The sequence below is a fragment of the Tupaia chinensis genome, unplaced genomic scaffold, assembly GCF_000334495.1.
Source record: "Tupaia chinensis unplaced genomic scaffold, TupChi_1.0 Scaffold000247_1, whole genome shotgun sequence".
Taxonomy (NCBI): domain Eukaryota; kingdom Metazoa; phylum Chordata; class Mammalia; order Scandentia; family Tupaiidae; genus Tupaia; species Tupaia belangeri.
In genome coordinates this window covers 1,694,079-1,709,944 of record NW_006159725.1, presented here as the reverse complement: position 1 = coordinate 1,709,944, position 15,866 = coordinate 1,694,079, and the positions used below count along the sequence as shown (strand labels likewise).

Genomic DNA, 15,866 nt, shown 5'->3' with positions numbered 1-15,866 from the left:
GTATTCAACGGGCTTGATGGGTGAGGGCTGGGATGTTCTATGTCAGCGAACTTTCCAGGTAATGAAGGCAGGGTTTTTTGTTTTGTTCTGAGAGATTTTTGCTACAGGGCCGATGTGCTCACTGGAGAGACAGAAAGAGAAAAAGCAAGAAATCACCCCCAGGTGGGACAGCCATGCTGCAATTCCTTCTCCTCCATTCTCCTCTCAGGATTTTGGAGTCACACGCACACACACGTGCCTAGTGTGAGTCCCAAGATACCAGGCCCAAGACTCAAACCATAATCAGCCATGTGGGAGGGCAGTGCCTTAACCACCATGCCACCTGCTGGACCGCCACACAGGATTCTTTAATGCTTACTACCTGGTTCTTGAAAGCGTTTGGGATGGCCGAAGTGGACAATTACGTGAACTACGGCTAAACTGAGTGTTATCATATCATGACTTGAAAAGAAAGACACTAACGGGACAGGGGGCCTGGTAGGAAGCAACTATTATCACTAGGCCCCACGTCTCGCCAGCAGGAAGTGTGCAACCTCAGTTGCAAGCCTGTGGGTTTAGGGCCTTCTTTATGCTTTTCATTTAGACCAAGGTAGGCAAAGAAAAGAAAAGAAAAATACTGAAAGAGAAAATGGCACAGTTTCATCCGTTGGCCCTTTTTTTCCCTTCTATGAGAGGGACAGATAAAGACAGGAGGATACTCCCAGCAGCTCCTCACAATGCAATCCACTTCCAGCCGCTGCAAGGCCAGATCAACCACATCAAGTGTGCGCATGCACGCACATGCACATACCTGACACATGTACGGGGATGTCCAGGAACACGAACCAGGGACCTTGCCATGCGTTACCACTGCTCCACCGTCTGGTTCCCACAACTTGTCACTATCTGTTCGTGGAGGCCTCTCTGCTTGAAGCGCAGCAGGCTCGGGTGTCCCAAGGCAGGCCTGCAGGCCCGCGCCAGGGCTGACTCACCTGAATGAGGTCCAGAGCCAGGTCTGACCAATACAGGCAATTGCGCTCGTAGTCGAAGTCCAGCGCCACGGCGGCCCGCAGCCCCGCGAGGGGCAGCTGCTCGGTGGCCCCCGAGGCCAGGTCGTAGCGGTGGATGGACTTGCGCGTGGCGTACAGGATGAACTCGTTCTCTTCTGCCAGGCACAGAACGGCAGGCAGGTCGGTGTTTGCTTTTAAATCTTTCATCTAGACCTCCCCACTAGGCTCCCTTTTAGCTCTGAGCTCAGCCTCGAGTCTTCAGTCACACTCGTCAACATAAAGAGATGCACCACGGCACTCCCTGCGGGTCACTGCACGCACGGCGCCGGCATCTCGCTGACTACAGACCATTCGTCATCGAAGACTCGAAACCGAGTTTTCGAATCGATCTGCTTACTTGCTCACGCTGCTCAGGATGAGCGGGTAATTGTGACAACACACCAGATCTTCAAAACAGTAATACGACCCTCGTTTCTGAATGCGTGCAAAACGCTTTGCTCATGACATAACCATCACAAAGGTTCTGTTTCTACTTAACACATACTTACCTCGCGCATCTCCTGCGCACCAGGCATTGTTCAATCCTGACAACTGTGCTATGGGGGAACTGTTACTAAGCCAGTTTGTTTTTTTTTAAAGAGAGAGAATTTTGATATAGGGCATGTACGCTCACCATAGAGACAGAAAAGAGACAGAAAGCAAAAAAATCACCCCCTCCGGGGATGCCCATACCATAATCCCTTCTCTTCCATTCTCCTCTCAAGATTTCGGGCACACATGTGTACACGCCTGGCATGAGTTTTAAGCCCCAGGTCCAGAACTCGAACCGCTCAACTACGTGGGAGTCCAGCAATGTAACCATTACATCATCTGCTGATCCCTATTAAGCCAGTTTAAAAATGAGAAAACTGAGACTGAGAGGCTAAATAAGTCACCCCAGATCACATGACTAGTAAACAGCACAAGCAAGATCTGAACCAAGGCAGCCTGAATCCAGAGCCTTTCTTTAAACCAGCTCCCTGGCTTGCCATTCTCTAAGATTCAGAAATAGAGACCCAGAGAGTTTAAGAGGCTTCACCTAATAGCAGACAATCAGTGAGTGCTCTCATTTTTGTTTTAGATCTTTGCCATAGGGTGTATGCGCTGGCCAGAGTGAGACAGAGAGGGAGAGTGAGAAATAGCGCCCCCCAGAGATGGTCACACCACAATCCCTTCTTCCGCATTCTCCTCCTGGATGCTGGGCACGCACGCACATGTGCCTGGTATGTTTTTCAAGGTGGTGGGTCCAGGACTCAAACTGTGGAGCTAGTCATGTGAGAACCAGCACTTTAATTTTTTCCTTTCTTTCTTTGGAGAGGTTTTTGCTACAGGACATGTGCATTCACCAGAAAGACAGAAAGAGACAGAGAGAAAGTGAGAAATACCCCAGGGGGGATGGCCACACTGCAATCCCTTCTCCTCCTTTCTCTCGGGATCTTGGGCATGCACGCACACGCGCCCGGCGTGAGTTTAAGCCACCGGGTCCGGGACTCCAACCGCGGTCTCTCTCTCTCTGCTTCCTCCCTCCTTCCCCACCCCATTCCATTTATCCAATGTGTTAGCATGTACACCACCTCTTCTATAAAGGCTTCAATACAGACAGTGCATCCAAAGAACAAATCCACCTACATGTTTCAGTAAGGTAAACTGGGCTTCTTTAAAAAAAAAAAAAAAATCTGTTCATTCATTCATTCATTCATTTATTCATTTTTTTCTAGCATGAATACACTGCATATTAGTCCAGTCAAAGATATTACCATACATATTTTGGGAGATGCTAATCAAAACCAAGTAAGATACCACCTCACCCCAGTCAGAATGGCTAAGATTAAAAAAATAATGGCGACCAGCAGATGGCGGAATGGTTACATTGCTGGACTCCCACGCAGTCAACCTTGGTGCAAATCCTGGACCCGACACACTGGGCGTGTGTGCATGCCCCAAATCTGGAGAGAGTAAGTACTACAGTGTGGCCATCCCCCCAGAGGCGTGACTTCTCACTTTCCAACTCTCTGTCTCTCCAGTGAGTGCACGAGCCCTACAGCAAAAATCTCTCTTAAAAAAGAAAGACAGTGGCATGGTGGTTAAAGGGGCTGGACCCCCACATGGCCAACGGCGGGTTCTCCTACATGATCAACTGTGGTTTGAGTCCCAGACTTGGCAGTTTGCTTTCTTACTTTCCCTTTCTCTCTCTGGTCAAATTAAAAAACAGTAATAACAAATTGAGTTAAATAAATAAATAATTCTTAAAAAAGAAAAAGAAAAGAAAAGAAAAAATGATCAATTGGCCTTCTTGTCCTTTGGTCTCACTTCACTCCAGGTGTACACAAACAACCACCATAACTAACCTCTCTTTTGGTTTTCAAGAGAACCTTCCCACTGTCATTCCCGGGGGTAGTCGGGATGCATCACAGCAGCAACCCTTCCACCCCCCAGGGCCCCTAGTGTCTATAAACCTCGTTCTCTACTTTGTTTTCTTCTCCTAAGAAACCATGCGCTTCCAGGAAAGTCTGAGTCCAGACACCTTTTTAGGATTAGGTAGCAAACAGGCAATGTGCCGGCATGCTGTCCTTACCTGGATGGGGAGCAGAGCCCCCGGCCCTGGGAGGACATGTCAGGAGAGGAACCATACAGGAGGAAAAACTACACATTGTACAAATTTTTTCAAGGGCGAGACCAGCAGCTGGCGTAATGACTATGTCGTTGGACTCCCATATAGTTGACCGTGGTTTGAGTCCCAGACCCAGTGACTTAAACTCATGCCGGGCACCTGTGCAGGCATGCCCAAGATCCTGAGAGGAGAATGGAGGAGAGGGGATTGCGGCGTGGCCATCCCCCCGGGGGTGATTTCTCGCTTTCTGTCTCTCTGTCTCTCTCTATAGCAAAACCTTCCAAATAAATAAATATTATTTATATATAGCAAAATCCCTCCAAGTAAATAAATAAATAAATAAATAACTCTTCCAGGGGCCAGCAGATGGTGTAGTGGTTACATCACTAGACTCCCACATGTCCAACCGTGGTTTGAGTCGCAGACCTTGTGGCTTGAAACTCATGATGGGTGCGTGTGCATGCGTGTCCAAGATTGCAAGAGGAGAATGGAGGAGAAGGGATCGTGGTGGTGTAGCCATCCCCCCTGGGGATGACGTCTCACTTTCCCTCTCACAGTCTCTGTCTCTCTATGGCAAGTGCACGTGCTCTACGGAAAAAACCTCTAAAAATCAAGAACATGTAAATAAAAAATCTTCCAGATGCTCAGATGAGCTCTTCTTTGCAAAGCTGTTACGGTTGCCATTACTCCCATAAAACAGTCTTTTTCTTTCTTGGTGCAGGCCCACCTTCCTATTCCCTGCCTTTGTCATCTCTTTCCCATTGAGGAGACGGCCCGACACTGAAATGAGATTTTTCCACTTCATTCCCTGTTCTATCCTCTCCTACCAGAAGAGAAAACAGCCTGCCTGTCAGTTTCGATGGCTTTAAACAAACTGGTTTGTCCCTGGCCGCATTATCTTCGGAAATATTTATTACAAAAGTATGTACTCCAGCCCCTTAAGAGCAAACACTCAAACCTGCTAATCCAGCCCTCCTCGATAACAGCTCTTGGGAGGGGAATATTGGAGCGTTATCTGCTTGTGTGTAGGAATCTGCTGAAGCGGTGGTTCTTTGTGAGGCTCCACAGTGAGGTGTGTTAATTATCCTGCTAATGATGGAAGATTAAATTAAGGGACTAATGAGCTTAGCATGAAAAGTGCCAGGGCCGGCTGGCAGGCGGTGAGCCAGGGAGGGCTGTGCTGCTCTGCCCTGCCCTGCCCTGCCCTGCCCTGCCCAAAGACAACGTTCGCTCTCTTGCTGTCTCGTGATTTTGCTGGCCATCGAGGCGTTCCCTGCATCAACAGCGTCTGGAAGTCAGCATCGATCATTAGCCTCAGCAAGAGGTGTGAACACATAACTGAGAGGGTATAAACCATCTCTAAGTAAGCTGGAGCTAGAAACAATGAAGGAAGAAAAGAGGCTAGGAAATTCACTTTTTTTTTTCTTTAGATTTTTTTTTTTTTTTTTTTTTTTGCCATAGGGTGCATGTGCTCACCGGAGAGAGAGAGATAGAGACAGAGAGAGGAAAAGTGAAAAATCACCCCCCTAGAGGGGATGGCCACACCATAATCCCTTTTCCTTCATTCTCTTCTTGGTATTTTGGGCATGTATGCACACGCACCCAATATGATTTTCAAGTCGCTGGGTCGGGGTCTCAAACTGCAGACTGCTATGTGGGAGTCCAGCACTTTAACCACCATGCCACCTACTCGCCCTGGAAATTCACTTTCGTAAAGGTAATATAACTTCATGTTTATATTTAAAATACCCCAACATATTACATCACTGCTAAATGAACTGAAAACTTGTTTTGCAACTCATAATACCTTAGCTCTAGTGTAATCTTTTCGAAGGCGTTTTTCTTAATTAGCAGACATAATTATCTAAAATAATGGGAAGGATGCGTCTTTGCCACTGAGTGATACCCAATGAAGAACATGGGGCTTCGTGGATTTTAATTTCGCTTACAAGATACGTGACCTTGAGTCTTTTAATTCTTTTTGAACATGCTTCCTCATGTTTAAAAAAAAAAAAATAGACCACTGATAACATCTGCTTACTGGGTTGTTAAAAGGTAAAACTGGCAACACATGAAAAAGGAAATTAAAATCTATAAAATCCCATGAACACATTAGTTATAATTATTATTATTTTAAAACTAAGCTAGACCACTTAGCTACTTCCTAAGAAGCCACAAGTTTATTAACATTCAACTTTGACAAACAGATCAAAGAACACAAAAAAAGCCTGCACGTACCCCAGCCCTGGGGGGAACCGATGCTGAGTAGAAACTCTTTAATGCACAAAGGGATTTCCCTCAATAAACCGAGCAGACACAAAATAGTTTCCATTCCTATAAAGGTGTAAGGCTAGACATAATTTTAGTTTGGTTGCTCAGCTTGGGGAGAAAAGGTAATCATGTGGGACCAGCAGTTGGCATAATGGCTGTGTCGCTGAACTCCATGTAGCCGACCGCAGTTCGAGACCCAGACCCGGTGGCTTAAACTCATGCCGAGCACGTGTGTATGCTTGCCCAAGATCCCGAGAGGAGAATGGAGGAGAAGGGATTGCAGCGTGACCATCCCTCCTGGGGGGGGTGATTTCTCGGTTTCCGTCTCTCTGTCTCTCTCTGTCTTTCTGGCAAGCACACGCGCCCTATAGCACAAAAAAAATAAAATAAAATAAAATAAAAACTCTCAAAAAAGAAAAAAAGAAAAGGTAATCAAGTGCTTCAGAAGTGCCCATTGCTTTACTGCACGAGGGTGGAAGGGCCCACCATGGACCTGCCTGGTCTTGGTTGAGATCATAACATTTCAACGATGTCTCGAGAACCTGATAGAAAAGCCACCTTCTTACCTGCCAGGGGACAGGGGACCAGCTCGCCTTCCAGTCGTGCTTCCACATCTCCTCCACTGCAAGTGTCCCCGGAAATCTTCCGGTAGCTGTTCCCCACAACCCAGAAGCAAGAGGTCAGAGACAAAGAACAGTCATGGAAACGTTCCCGCTGGGAACATGTTTCCCATCCCCGGGCAAAAGATTTCCTCTGCTCACTCCTCCAGGGAGCAAAAGGGCGTTTAGTCATACCAAGTCAGTTCTGGGTCTAATTAGACTCTTCAGGCCCAGACCACACAGGACCGGGTCCTGGGCAACACTTTTACACACACCTCCCCCATACACCCCTCTGAGGATGCTTCCCTGTTGCCGGGACGACTGGAGACATGCCCACGGTCTCAGAGAACCTTCTGACTTGTTATTTTTTTCTTGCTAGGTATGAGAGAGTTTATAAACATCATCGTTTTAAATCCTGCCCAAACTACTGGGTCGTCAGGAAAGTCATGATGCATTTTTGCCTAGAAAACCTGCAATCGGCTCACTTGGAACTCTGGAATTCTGTGCTCTGTGACCCCACGTGCTACCCTGGTGCCCGGACACAACTGCGGTGATACGTACCCCCTCGTCCTCCTGTAAGTGGAACCCACAGGACAAGGCACGGGAAGGGAGTAGGACTTCCCAGAAAACTCCGGATCAGGAACACAAACCTCTAATGCCAAATCCTCACTCATCTTGAAGCCGAAGTCACTGAAAAGGCAAACGGGGTTTGTTAAGGACACCCTTTACACACTTCAGCAGCAACCCATAGGGCTGACCACCCCTTCCCCTCACTTGAGTTTTAGCATGCCCTTCATATTTATTCATTTATGTGTTTATTTATTTTGGAGATATTGTCGCTATAGGGCACGTGTACTCACCAGAGAGAGACGGAGAGACAAAGACTCAGAAAGTGAGAGCCCCCCTGTTCCCTTCTACCCCATTCTCCTCTCAGGATTTTGGACACGCAAGCTCTCATGGCCAGCGTGAGTTTCAATCCACGGGGTCCAGGACTCAAACTAAAGTTGCCAAGAAGACGTCCACTGCCTTAACCACTATGCTGCTTGCTGGCCCCAACCTGCCCCTCTAAAGAATCCTCTGAAGAACACTCACTTTTATACACTAAAACACACTTCACAATCAGTCTTATCACCACAATTATAAAAGCCATAAGTAGGCAAAAATGGTCTACATTATCGTGCTCAAAACAAACTAATATCAAATTTTAACTAGATTCAGTTCCCTACCCAAGGACTCCGGGTCTGCCCTCTCTTTGTTAAAAAGGACTATTGGGCCAGCAGGTGGCATGGTTAGGGGTGCCAGATTTCCACATGGCTGACTGCGGTCCAAGCTCTGGACCTGGTTTCTTGCTTTCTCACTGTCTTCCTCTCTCTCACTCTGTCTCCCTCTGCGGAACGCACATGCCCTATAGCAAATATATTTTTAAAAATAACGACAATAATATTGGGTCATCAAGTATGTCATGACTTTGCCGACAACCTAATAAATAAATATATAATTCTCTAAAAAAAAACGGGGCAGGGGAGACTACCACATGTTAAAGAATTATTAGTACCCTCTCTTCTGAGAGAGACTGAGAAAGAAATAGAGACAGAAAAAGACAGTTACTCCCAGCAAGGCCCTCGTTCCAGGACCCACCCAAGCCCTGGCCAGCCAGGATCCGGAGGACAGGGGCACATGCCTGGCCCAGGGAGGCCCCGGATACAAGCCCAGGACCCTTTCCACGGGGGTTCAGTTGTGTTGCCACTGTGACGTCACCCGGCTCCCTCAAGTAACCCTTTGATAAAAATACTTTGACTGAGAATGTGCCGTCACACGAGCCCACGTCCAGGCCACCTAAACCACCGTGGGGTACAGCAGTTGGGTCACAAGCCCTCCTGGGAGCAGGGATGTGATGTCTGCCACACCTCCCACCTCGACGGGCAGCACCTGGGCTACGAAGCAGGAGACCGCGGTCGAACCCCGGCTCTGCGCTTTCTCCAGACCACCCGTGACAATTCTGAATGAGGCACGGCACCAGACGCTTCCCGAGGCCCTGACCAAACGGCAAGCTCTGTCATTCCAAAGGTCCATGTGCCGCGCTCTGCTGGAAATGCTTCTTTTATTCTACTCAATTCGGCGAATGTTTATTAACCATTTCCTGAGTGAAAGGTATCGCCGATACAGGGCGAAGCGGCTGGTGCTTGTTACATCATAATCCACAGTTAGCAATCACAGTAGAGAATTGTTCGAAAGACTGTAGGTTTAATGCTCTATCAATGCTCCCTGTGGTCTCGTTCATTAAAACATTTTTACGGGGCGGCTACTTTAAATCGGTGGAGGCATTCGGCAGGTCTTCAGCTCATTGCTAATCTGCCTTCAGTAGCAAAGCCCCCTTCTTCCACAGCCCCCTTCCACGATCGGTCCAGGCCCAGGGACTGTGAAAACACCGTGGCAGGCCAAGACCAGCTTCCTCTCCTCCCCGCAGAAAAGACAAGATTGCAAAGTGCATCACACATTTCAAAGTAAGTGTCAGGGCCAACAGATGGCGTGGTGGTTAAGGTGCTAGACTCCCACACGACTGACTGCAGTTCAAGTCCTGGGCCCAGCAGCTTGAAAACCATGCTGGGCATGTATGCGTGTGTGCCCAAAATCCTGAGAGGAGAACAGAGGAGAACAGACTGCAGCGTGGTCATCCACCCTGGGGGGTGACTTCTCACTTTCTATCTCATTGTCTCTTTCAGTCTCTATCTGGTAAGCGCACATGCCCTAAGCACACATGCCTTAAAGATAAACAAATAAAATAAAATAAAAGTGTCATCCCATGAAATTAAAACAGAAGTTTAATTCCATGTGCATACGCACCCACAGGTATGTATGTGTGTCGGTATGGAATCATAATATAAACGTATCACTCACTAGGGGTTGTCCTCAAGAATCCGGAGGCCAGCAGATGGCATAGCAGTTACATCACTGGACTCCAACATGGCCAACTACAGTTCAAGTCCCAGCCCCAGTGGCTTCAAACTCATGCAGGGTACATGTGTGTACGTGCCCAAGATCCCGGGAGGAGAATGAAAGAGAAGGGATTGCAACGTGGCCATCCCCCTGGGGAGTGATTTCTCACTTTCCCTCTTACTGTCTCTCTCTCTCTCTCTCCTTTGAGTACATGTGCCCTAAAGCAAAAACCTCCCCAATAAATTAAAATTAAAAAAAATCTGAAAGCCACACATCTGGCAAAGTGGGGAAATACAAAGGAGTAAAAGAAACTACTCTGAAAATCAAAGTACATGTGGGACGATGGCTGAGCTTCCCCACCTCTTCTGGAAAACTATCAGAATAACCTGATTTTCTAACACTGTCGGCAGAGGTGGCTGAACCAATGGGCAGGCACTACGAGTTCACCCCTTCCCATCTCATCTCCTGTTGCCCATCTTGGGACCATTCCCAGGAGTTCGATCTCACCAGATACTTCTAAGAGTCATGTCAGCTCCTTCCCAGCAGCGACAGCAAACAGGGAACACCGGAGCGTGGCCTGAAATCCACACCCTCAAACCTTCTCTCAGTGCCCTGGCCCCACGGCCTCACTTGGCCTGCAGCCCCACTCCCTAAGGGCAGAGCGGGGGCTTTTCCTGCTCTGTAGTAAAAAGACTCAGTACATAGCAAGGCTGGGCACCCAGCAGGTGCTGGCGAGCCAGATGGAGCAGGTGAGGTAACCAGGAGGAGCCTGGCTGGCTAACCCAGAAAAGCACATCAAGTGACGTTTTTTTGCCTTTTATTTTTGGGGGGGAAGAAGGCTTTTTTTTTTTTTTTTTTTTTTTTTTTTTTTTTGAGAGATATTTGCTATAGGGTGTGTGGCTGGAGAGACAGAGAGACAGAGACAGAAAGTGAGAAATTACCCCTTCCCCCCAGGGGAATGGCCACACTGCAATCTTTTCTCCTCCATTCTCCTCTCAGGACTTTGGGCACACACATGCCCAGTGTGAGTTTTAAGCTGCTGGTTCTGAGATTCACATTGAGGTCGACTACGTGGGAGTCCAGTGACGTAACCACTATGTCATTTGTCCCATGTTTGTTAATTTTCTTAATAGCCCCATAGCAGTCATGAAAGCAACAACCCAAAGATTTGCTGGATTTTCTTACACATTTTTAATGTAGCCTTTATTTTACTTCCAAGTACTTACTGGAGCCAGAAAGAGGGGTGAGGGGGTGCTATAATCTTTGCAGGAATTACAGCCTCAACAGTCTCAAGCCAATCCAGGCAGGACTACCTGAGGTCCATGAGGCTCTCAGACTGGAATTACAACCCTGGGGTGTCTATGCAGAGCAGGGGAAGGCAATGAGCCCTGAGCTGCTGTCACTGGCTCATTCTGCTCTGTGCTGCTGCCGCGGAAGTGTCATGGGGCAGCCTTGGAAGCACACAGCTCTTACAGGGCTGAGCGTCCTGTAAGGTCTCAGCCTGGTGTGTGCGCTAAGTCCCTTCCATGCCACCTGGGAACTTGGAACCAGAACACTGGGGGCAGAATCCGCATGTCCACAAAACCCCAGGCGAAACACCCACACACTCAAGCTTCAGAAGCACCCGGAGCAGACAGGGTCACGACTGGTTGGCTATGTTGGTCAATAAGGTTTTCTTGACTCATGGCCACACCCACTCAGCCACAGCTGCATTCGTTCACCTGTGGGTGCCACCATGGGCCTAGCGGAGCAGGGCCGATAGACACCATGGAAACCATCCAGCTGCAAAGCCCAGCACATTCACCACAGAGCCCAGCTCCAACCTCCAGTCTAGAACACGTCAGAAGCTTTCGGCTTTCAGTGGAGGCAAACATGGCTGCCCTGTGCACCTCAGTGATGACTGAAATAGGAACGACGTGTGTGCGTTCACTACCCCTGCTCCACGGATACCCAGGGCTGATCCATGACTACTAACGGTCCACGCTGAATTCCAGGCTCCAAGATCCATGCATTCCACTGAGCTTCACCTCTCCTCGAAAGCCTTCAAAGCCCCCCTCCTGCTTATAAAATAAGATCTACACCCTGGGGCCCACCCACAGCAGTGCCGACCTTTTCAACCCCACTCACTGCACCTGCTTCATAACCCTAACGAGGCACCCAAACTCAACCACCAACTTCCCCGCCTCCACACCTTCACAGTGTGGTGGTTGACGGATGCGTCCACCCACATGTTCAGGCACCCCTTTAAAGCCCATGCCAACAGTGCTTCGCCAACAGTGTCCTGAGTCCCCGACCGGTCACAGCCCTCGCCTCCCTATCGATGAGCACAATAAACGTTCCCACTCCTCCTCCAGGGCACCTGCCACTCTCCGTCCCCGCCACCCCGTCACCAGTATTAGTGCACACGTGCTGCCTCTGCTTTAGCATTTCCTGCAGCGCCTTGGAGATTTGGCTGAAGGAATAACAAATGGTGCAAGAAATACACTAACATCGCCTCATTTCAGATAAAGAAAGAAACCCCCTCCAGAATAGGAGTCCTAAGGAAAAGGAGTTAGCCACGACGGAACCTTCAGCCTTTTCCCATTTCAGGTTACCGCCATTGAAATCACTCCCAGACCTATTTAACTGAATCAAGTACCACAGCGTCCCCGGGCTCCGAACACCTCTACCGCACCACATGGCTGTGAGCGCTAAGCATGCAACTTAGAAGATGCTTAATAAAGATTGGGACCAGAAGATGGCGTACTGGTTACATCCCTGGACTCCCGGATAATCAACTGCAGTTTGAGTCCTGGACCCAGCAGCTTAAAACTCACGCCAGGCACATGTGCATGCGTGTCCAAAATCCCAACGGGAGAATGGAGGAGAAGGGATTACGGCATGGCCATCCCCCAGGGGTGATTTCTCTTTCTCTCTCTCTCTAGTGAGTGCATATCCCCTATAACAAAAACCTCCTAAGTTGTTAAAAAATAACAATTTATTCCTTTCTATCCCTTTCCTTTTTTCAGGGAAAGGGACCACGCTCTAGTCCATTTCCCCATACAACTCAAACACGGCTCAGTTCTCCGGCTTTGAAAGAACAACCAACCATTCGTAGTCCTCCCGCGTGCAGGAGCAGTTGGACACGACCACCGGCCTGTCGAAGTCCTCTCCGTTAAAGCACGTTGCGTGTGGCGTCCTTCGTTTGAAAACAGTCTTGTGTCCCAGCAAGCACTCGTTCCCCCGTTCGTCAGACGGTGACCAGAGCTTGTAGTCATTCTCTGTGCAGGGGACCCCTGAGGAGAAAGAAATTCAGCGTGGACATGAGAGGCAGACCTGAGTGGCTTTCCTGTCCTTCCTGCCCCCCCAGCCCAGACCCCTACCTCCTGTCCACCTGCGGCTGCCCGGCAAGCACTCAGGAGGTTGGCCATGTGGGAGTCCAATGCCTTAACCACCGCGCCACCTGCTGGCCCCTAAGCCATATATTTAAATGTGCTATATGTAAGGAACTATACAAGAAAAATAAACAAAAGAACGAGATGCAGTCCTACCAAGAACTGAAAGCACTCTCACTCACCTCCCTGGATTACGCTAATGTGTATGCACGTGCCCATCGCCCCCCAGCGGATTATCTTCTGAGAGCACGGGGTATGAGCTGGTGCTCTGCACACAACAGGGGCCCGTAAACCCCGAGGAGCCAGCAGCTTACCCAGGGCATCTGTGGCATTGACTTGGAGGATCAGCCAGCTGTGGACATTCTCTTTGTTGGAGCCGAAGATGGTGAAGACGGTGCTCTTCTCCCCAGGTTCCGTAAGGAGGCCATACACAAACACCGGCTTCTCAGAGAAGACGAATGTTTTCCAGGTCTCCCCCTCGTTGGTACTGTACCTGCCCAAACCAGGTGAGAAGACCCTCACAGTTACAGACGCCAAGGCCAGGGCGTGGCTCCCAGATACCGTTCACCAGGAAGAGGAACCGGGGATTCTGGGAGAAACAGCTCACCCTGGACTGAAGCAGGGAAAGTTTAAGATTGCACCAGAAAGCACGTTAGGGCTTGGAGACTATGAATCACTCTCCAGAGGACACAGGAACCAGCCATATGTGCCTCCACCTGGCCAAATTTAGGAAAATTTGGACATTAAAAGGGAAAGTGATGGTAACAGATTATGCATGGTGAAAGGAGGCAACAGGCCTCTAGTGATACTAAAAAAGACAGAAGCTAAAGAAGAAAATGCATTATTTCTGTTTTTTAAATGACTTTTTTAAATTATCTATTTAATGTTATTTATTTGTTTGTTTGTTTGTTTGTTTTTAATTTTGACCAGGACAGGAAGGCGGGAGTGAGAAAGCAAGCCACCAGGTCTGGGACTCGAACCACTGTCAACAATATGGGAGTCCAGCATCTTAACCACCGTGCCATCTGCCAGCCCCATGGAAATATTTTCTTACATTAGAATGCCACCTAACACATGTTGAAAGCATCGAAAGAATGAGAACTATTACCATTCAGGAAGCCCTGCTATGGTAACTACAGACAAGGATCATCACTGGGTGCTAAGACCACTGAGTGAAAGTGCTGGGGACCAGGACGTTCCCAGGGCCTGAAGATATCAACTCAGAGACAAACTGTCTCCACAAAGGGGAAAATGCAATTTCACAGTGGTCAACCTGAGACCCAAAGCCTTGACCAAACTCAATATCACCAGCAGTGGGACAACCTGATATGACATGCTTCCTGAATAAAGCATTGAGTGTAACACACTATCCACTCTACACAGTCAGACAAATCTAGACAAATCTACTCTGGACCCTTCAAAAAACAAACACCACGTGCTCACCTCAGCAGCACATATGCTAAAATTGGAACGATACAGAGAAGATTAATATGGCCCCTGTGCAAGGATGACATGCAAATTAGTGAAGCATTCCATATTTTTACCTCCTCCTGCACACCTGTGAACACTCAGACTGAACTTCTACAAATTAGAAGGAACTCATCAGATGACCAGAAATCACCGCAAAGGCACAAGAAATATGAGAAACCAAGAAAATATCTCTCCCCCAAGGGAAAAGAATAAGTCCTCTTCATCCACAGTCAGTACAATGGAACTTGCATAAATGTCTGATAAAGAATTTATAATATTCATAGTGACAAAGCTTACAGAGATGCAAGAGAAGAAAGACATTGAACTCCAGAAGAGGCAGAAGAAAAGAGCCAACAAGTTCCAGGAGGTGAGGAAGTTCTTACATGATCTGAAAGAAGAAATACACACCATAAAAAAAGAATCAAATGGAACTGTTAGAGATGAAGGCTATAATACAGGAAGTCTAAACTTCCCTTGACAGTATTAAAAGCAGACCAGATCACACAGAAGATCAAATCTCAGATGTAGAAGACAGAATCACTAGACTAGAAAAGTCCACCATGAAAGCTAAGAAAATAGCCCCCAAAATGAGAAAAACACACGAGAAATACTAGATACCATTAGATGTCCAAACATCAAGATAATCGGTATCCCAGAAGGTAAAGAGACTAATAAGGGCATTGATAATCTATTCTATGAAATCCTGAAAGAAAATTTTCCAAACCTAGAGAGGAATTCAAAGATCCAGACTCAAGAAATGCAAAGGACCCAAATAGAATCAACTCAAGAAGATCTTCTCCAAGACACATTATAGCCAGATTGACCAAAACCACAAAGACAAGATACTAAGGCTGGCAAGAGAGAACCATTAAATTACCTACAAAGGACATCCCATCAGGCTAACGGCAGACATCTCATTGGAAACAATGCGAGCGAGGAAAGAATGGGGAAATATATCCTAAGTGTTATGTGAAAAACAATTTCAGCCAAGAATACTATCCCTGGCAAGATTATCCTTCATATGAGAAGAGAAGACAAGAACATTCTCAGATAAACAAAACGTGAAAGAATTTACCGACACCAGACCAACTCTCCAAGAAGCTCTGAAGGGAGTGCTATACCATAAAAACTAAAGTCAGACACACAGAAATAAGAGTCCAAAAACAACTAAGAAAATGGCCAACCGAATGATAGGGCCAAATCACAAGTTGAATTTTATCTTCCAGAATTTAACCGGAAAGGTTGTACCAAGACAGAAGATAAAGTACATGATATTGAACTGGTGAAATAGAATTTTATGACTTTTAACTAAAACATTGCTGATTTCCTTCTATGCTTTGTTTTCCAGAGTTAAGGATTTTTGTCTTCTCTTGAGTTGTTGACAGGTCTACATACCTACTATTTGAATAGAATCCTAACCTGTTTCCTGGCTTTAAGTCTTAAGCAAAGTTCTCTTAACATATTTTTCTTTTTTTTTTTTTTTGGAGAGGTTTTTGCTATAGGGTGCGTGCGCTCACCAGACAGACAGAGAGAGACATAGAGACAGGAAGCGAGAAATCACCCCCCAGAGGGGATG

The 15,866-nt window shown here is 47.5% G+C and overlaps 1 protein-coding gene and 1 non-coding gene across 4 annotated transcripts in view; one reads left to right on the top strand and one right to left on the bottom strand.

The window, feature by feature from the left end:
* SORL1 (sortilin related receptor 1) overlaps positions 1-15,866 on the bottom strand; it is a 226,472-nt gene that overhangs the window by 88,523 nt on the left and 122,083 nt on the right. For all 3 annotated transcript variants that reach the window (XM_006148800.3, XM_027771985.1, XM_027771986.1), the window contains exons 13-17: positions 13,135-13,313; positions 12,535-12,721; positions 7,071-7,199; positions 6,477-6,562; positions 972-1,144 (exon numbers count right to left, since the gene is read on the bottom strand). In XM_006148800.3, the coding sequence (XP_006148862.1) occupies positions 972-1,144; positions 6,477-6,562; positions 7,071-7,199; positions 12,535-12,721; positions 13,135-13,313 (754 nt within the window). The remainder of the gene's footprint in view (positions 1-971; positions 1,145-6,476; positions 6,563-7,070; positions 7,200-12,534; positions 12,722-13,134; positions 13,314-15,866) is intronic.
* LOC114007859 (U6 spliceosomal RNA) lies at positions 14,256-14,362 on the top strand. The gene has a single exon (XR_003549444.1). It is a non-coding gene; the product is annotated as a U6 spliceosomal RNA (small nuclear RNA).